General features: G+C 34.8%; 1 protein-coding gene across 3 annotated transcripts; it reads left to right on the top strand.

The window, feature by feature from the left end:
* On the top strand, window positions 1-5,537 carry LOC133796688 (uncharacterized). 3 transcript variants are annotated; one of them, XM_062234311.1, is made up of 14 exons: window positions 2-142; window positions 374-593; window positions 685-886; window positions 1,319-1,393; window positions 1,493-1,594; window positions 1,787-1,827; window positions 2,084-2,197; window positions 2,514-2,628; window positions 2,777-2,967; window positions 3,056-3,172; window positions 3,875-3,955; window positions 4,081-4,319; window positions 4,694-4,733; window positions 4,855-5,537. In XM_062234311.1, the coding sequence occupies exons 2-14, from the start codon at window positions 510-512 to the stop codon at window positions 5,401-5,403; spliced, it is 1,950 nt and encodes a 649-aa protein (XP_062090295.1). In that variant the 5' UTR covers window positions 2-142; window positions 374-509; the 3' UTR covers window positions 5,404-5,537. The 3 variants fall into 3 exon arrangements, with proteins under 3 accessions (XP_062090297.1, XP_062090295.1, XP_062090296.1); XM_062234312.1 differs by having other exon boundaries at window positions 18-142; window positions 529-593; XM_062234313.1 differs by lacking the exon at window positions 3,875-3,955 and having other exon boundaries at window positions 1-142.
* Window positions 5,538-5,915: the final 378 nt, after the last annotated feature.

Genomic DNA, 5,915 nt, shown 5'->3' with positions numbered 1-5,915 from the left:
CACGTAGACGTAGTTATCCACCAATTCCTTTTTTGAAATTTAACGAAAGAAAGACAAAACCGTATTCCAACTATAGAAAGGACTACTTTGTGGGTTGGGTATGTGCAGGGGCTGTACCTGTATCCATCCTCAGAATTTCCAGGTAACTACGGTTTTCTTTGGATTTGCATATTTCTCAATTTTAATGTTTATCCAATATGTAGTAGTATAAGGTTCCTTTGTAACTAATCATTAATTCATAAATCTCTAGTACTTTTTCTCATAGGTTGAGCCACACCCAAACCCAATTAACGGGTCTTTGGATTAGTTCTAGAAAAACTTTGAGACTTCCGTTTTATTGACAAAATTTTGAATTTCTTTTCATTTTGTGTAGCAATTCTGGGAATTTGTGGCTTATGTTGGGTTTATTATAATGTGCGGGTATTTGTAAGGAGTCAGGACAGTCGTACTAAAACCTTCATCAGTTATGCATGGTAATTCTGATTAGTAGAAATTTATTGAGTTAGCTAATGGAATCAGCTTCTTCAGGGGGAGTATCACTGAATATGGAAACCCATGTCAAAGATGAGATTCATAACTGTGTGATTGAGCTGGTATTTTGTTTTTTAATCTCAGTTGTTTTGAATAAATTCGATCTCATGTTGAATAAAGTAGAAGTGTTTAATGTTTGGGGTTGAACTGCAGAGAGAAAATCCCTTAAAACGAAGGGACAAGGTGTACATTGGCTGCGGAGCTGGCTTTGGAGGTGACAGGATTTTGGGCGCTCTTAAGTTGCTTGAAAGAGTGAAAGAACTTAATTATCTTGTACTCGAATGCCTAGCAGAACGCACCCTTGCTGATCGGTATCAGGTTATGGTGTCAGGAGGTGATGGTTACGATTCAAGGAGTAAGTCTCTGTTGCTTTTAGCGGTTATGATGTGTTTTTCTAGTACAAGTTTTATCTGTTCTTGAAACTTGATTGTTACATTTCATAGGAAACATCTAAATGAAGACTACAGTCTTTTTGAATGTTTACTCTGGTTTCCTCTATTATACATGGTCATTTGAAGCTTATATCTCTTTGCAATGCTATGAACACCCATTATTTGGTCATTTTTTGGAGTTTTGAGATTTTGGAATAATCAATGAATCTTAATGACTGGCAACAATAAATTGTGAAAGTGAGAGAAATTAGGAACTGCTGCAGGAGAACCTGTTTATTAGTAAACTCCTTTCTTTTGGACCTTTTATGTTTCCACAGTTGTATTTGTATTAACACTTATTGACTTGTCTGATAATCCTAGATGTCTCCTGGTGGTTTCTTGCAATGATTGTGTAGTTTCAGATTGGATGCGTGTGCTTTTACCTATAGCTATGGAAAGGGGAGTTTGCGTAATCACAAACATGGGTGCAAGTAAGAGTACAAAATGAAATTCTATGCGATCAGCAAACTTGGCTTTTTTAATTAGTCTTATAGATAAATTTTCTTACTATTGTTTCCTTTTCTGGGCAGTGGATCCATCTGGTGCACAGGAAAAAGTTGTAGAAATAGCCAGCAGCCTGGGACTGAATGTATCTGTTGGTGTTGCTTATGAGGTTTCTGTTGGCAAAGCAGGTATTTCAAGTCACTTTTAGGAGGTACTTGGTGAATTGCAGATAATACGTTGAAGATTTTATGAACACTAAGTGCTACACAACATTCAATTAAATCAAGGAATGTTTTATGATTTAATTATGTCTTTATTTTAATTGGATAACAATAAGTACTATATATCTTAACAAAATTTACATTTTGTTGTCTATGTAGGTTCGAGATCACCTCTTGAGAAATCACATAGCATGGAAGGTGTAAGGTTCTACTACCTCTAATTGTAACTTTGATTGGTAAATAATATTTGCAGCTCTAAAGTTTGATATAATTGTGCCTGTTTCTTTCACTGTAAAATGTTAGCTGTACCAGTCTGTGGTACCCTTTTGCAAATTGGTCATGAAATACCTATTTGTTGTAAATTAAGATTGTGACCCATTAGCAATTTATAGTATTGTCAACTTTATGTGGTCTTTTGAGATGTTGGACCTTACCTTTTTAGTATGATTGATGAAGGGTATTAGCACATATCTTGGAGCAGCTCCCATTGTTGAATGTTTGGAAAAGCACCAACCTAATGTAGTCATAACTTCTCGTGTTGCAGATGCTGCCTTATTTTTGGCGCCAATGGTATGCATTTTGTTTATTCTCATGTAAAATTAATTACTCTTAAGATATTTCCAAGTTTGCCAAGTAAAAATAAAGGTTTGCTTTATAAAAATATAAAAAGCAGCAATGTTTCTTCCTTTCTTATCCATCTGTGTAAAACTGTTATTGGAAAGGTTGTAATGTTGGGTAGTGAAATCATTGAATGGGTAATTTTACCTAAAAGTTTCATCACATCTCTTGATTGTGAGCAACATAACTAGAATTTTGCTTTACTAATTGTGTCATGGTTTGATTTAGACAGGATAATTTCTAAAGGATTCTTCTGTTGTATGAATAGATATATGAACTGGGTTGGAACTGGGACAATTTAGAACTTCTAGCACAGGGGTCTCTGGCTGGCCATCTTCTGGAGTGTGGTTGTCAACTTACTGGGGGATACTTCATGCATCCAGGTGACTTGTAAATTTAGTTTAATCAACGTTAAAAAAGGGGGCTTTGAAGGCAAAAGTGTAACTTCTTCTTTTTTGTTATTGTTTATACAACAATGCTTCTTATATAAATATATATATGGTCATAGTGCTATGTATTTGTTTCTTTTAGGTGACAAATATCGGGACATGTCTATGTCTCAGCTCCTTGATTTGTCACATCCTTATGCTGAAATAAGTTCTGATGGAAGAGTATGCGTAGCAAAGGCAGAACATAGTGGTGGGGTCTTAAATTTCAGTACTTGTGCTCAACAACTTCTGTACGAAATTGGGGACCCCAGTAGCTATGTCACCCCTGATGTGGTAAGTTTGTGTTCGTATAGTTCTATTCCGAATGAAATGGGAGAACAATAATTGACTGAGATCGTTATCTATTTGTCCTTAAATGCAGATTATTGATCTTCAGAATGTTTCATTCTCTCCCTTGTCAAGTTGCAAGGTTCTTTGTGTTGGAGCAAAATCTTCTGCTGGTTCGGTCCCTGAAAAACTCTTGCAATTGATTCCAAAGGTGATGCTTTTAATGTTTCTGGCTGATTCATTATGTAATAAATAAGCAGCAAATGGAGGTTTATTCTCTCTGTGTACCATGCTTGTGCTTGAAAGTTTTATTTGGAGCTCTGGTGCATATTTAATCACTAAAGAGAGCTCATCTTTCTATTGCTACCATTGAAATAACTTGATTTCAATAGTCTATGCAAATATGGGAGCAACTCTTATCTTTTATCGCTTGCTTTGGTCAAAGACTGCTCATAAGTTCCAAGATCGTTATCCTTTGGTGGTACTAATAGCCTGTGTTCTTATAAAATAAGGAATGTCGGTGTTAGTCAATGCAATCGATTCTTGGTTAATTTAGCACTAATACCATATCCAGTGTAATTGGTTACATTTATTGCATCATTGGCCTACATGTTTGGAATGTCTCTGTGCTTGTTTAAATTTAAGTCATTTGAAGTGCTCAAGCTATTGTTTTTTTTCACCATCTTAGCCAGCGTCATATTCCCTAAGATTATGCTATCAGGAAGGAGTTAACCTTTTATCACAGTGTTTGCCTTCACTATTTAAGCATATATTTCTCCTGTGACTTGTGATCTTCCCCTCTCCTTTCTTTCCGTCAACAGTTAACATTAACCATATTTTCGCTCTGTATTGAAAACCATTTTTTGTTCCTTGGTCTGTGGTTATACTAATGTGCTGTTGTCAAAATTTTCAGGACTGTGGTTGGAAAGGATGGGGTGAGATATCTTATGGAGGATATGAATGTGTTAAACGTGCAAAGGCTGCCGAATTCCTGGTGGATAAGTTTTAAGATTTTGCCACGGCTATTTATTTATTATATAATAAGACTATTCAAATGAGGGGAAAAATGAATTTTTGAGTGTTTGTCATTGTATTAATCTATTTTTGATGTTTTATTAGGTCAGATCATGGTTGGAAGAAATATTGCCTGGCATCAACAGTTCTGTATTTTCTTATATAATTGGCGTCGATAGTCTGAAAGCAACTAGCATTGGTGATGACGCTTCATCTTCAGCTGCTAGTAATGATGTAAGGTTGCGTATGGATGGATTATTTGAGCTGAAAGAACATGCAGTCCAATTTACTAGAGACTTTACAGCATTATATACCAATGGACCAGCTGGTGGTGGTGGTATCAGGTCAAGTTCTTATCAGCTTCTGAACCTATTTTCTAAGTTACTAGCGTTTCAATGAGCTTACACATTCCTTGGTGATTATAGATTCATCTCTAGATGCAATAAATCTTTGGTTCTTTATTTTCATAATAATTGGTTTCCTGTGCTAAAAACCGAATGATAAGTTGTATGTTGTAGATTGAATTGCTGTTAGAGCTCATGAAGTTAGTTATTTACTGATTAGTGGTGCCTTCCTAAATATACAATCGAAGATATATTTAATATATTTAATAGAGATTGACCTTGCTGTATTCACCTTTATATTATGTGTTTTCTATTCCCCGATTGTTGTGATTGATCTATTTCCACTGATTTTTTTTTTTCTATACTGACTGCAGTGTTGGACACAAGAGAGAGGTCATTCTTGAAAAACAACTGGTACTCTCTATACTATATCATCTATCTCACCATCGATTTCCAAAATTAGTGTTTAATCTGTCCTCTTTGCACACCACAATATGAACTTCTGAGTTGTGTTTCTCTGTTTTTGGTCATTCAGGTCAATCGTGAACATGTTGCTTGGAAGACATCCATAAAGCGCACTGTAACAAAATCAAATTCTCCAAGAATTAGCCATGAAAACCTCATTAAAATTCCAGTTTCTCAAGGATCAGTAGAAGATGTTTCATTTTCTGAAAGTGACATCTCTCCTGCTCCTGCGGGCCGAAAAATTCCACTCTATGACATAGCACATAGCAGGGCTGGAGACAAAGGGAATGACTTAAACTTTTCCATTATCCCACATTTCCCTTCTGACATCGAGAGATTGAAGTTGATCATAACAGCTGGGTGGGTTAAGGGTGTAGTCTCGGCTCTCCAAAACAACTCTTCATTTCTCAACTTGGAGTTGGATGCCATCAACAAGAGGGATAAATGGGTGAATGAACATGTTAAGGTAGAAGTTTATGAAGTTAAAGGAATTCATTCTTTGAATGTTGTGGTTAGGAACATACTAGATGGTGGCGTCAACTGTTCTAGAAGAATCGATCGCCATGGAAAGACCATCTCGGATCTAATATTGTGCCAACAAGTAGTGCTGCCTCCTTGACCTTGATTAGGTAGGTTGTTCCAAGTTTTTTTTGGTCTGAAGACGTAAATTATGTAACAACCTTTGTACTTAAGGCTAATAAGGTGTATGGACAATCAATTAATAATAGTCAAATGTGAAAGAATTTAATACAATTTTTTACTGTTTAAATCCTGATTTCAATTTTGGATATAAAAATATTATCTCTATGATTAAATATTATCTGTATAGTTTTTTTTTGGACTTGTTGAAGAAAAATAGTGATACATAAATTGAAAAGAAAGAAATTCTGTACAACCATACCCTTGCACCAATAATTAACGTAACATATAATTTGATTACAAAATATATACAAAACAAAAAATATATTTTAAAACTAGAACTGCAACTAAGTTAATGTTTATAAAAATAAATAATAAATGATTTAAAATACATGTCATTGAATAAATTTAAATATTTAAAATTCTAAATGTTTAAAGTTACCAAATATAAAATTAATACAAGAGTAAGAATAGTCACACACTCAAAATGCA

Source organism: Humulus lupulus, chromosome 8 (genome assembly GCF_963169125.1).
Source record: "Humulus lupulus chromosome 8, drHumLupu1.1, whole genome shotgun sequence".
In the NCBI taxonomy this organism is placed as follows: domain Eukaryota; kingdom Viridiplantae; phylum Streptophyta; class Magnoliopsida; order Rosales; family Cannabaceae; genus Humulus; species Humulus lupulus.
Note: the sequence above shows the minus strand (reverse complement) of the source record. Positions and strands in the feature narration are given on the sequence as shown.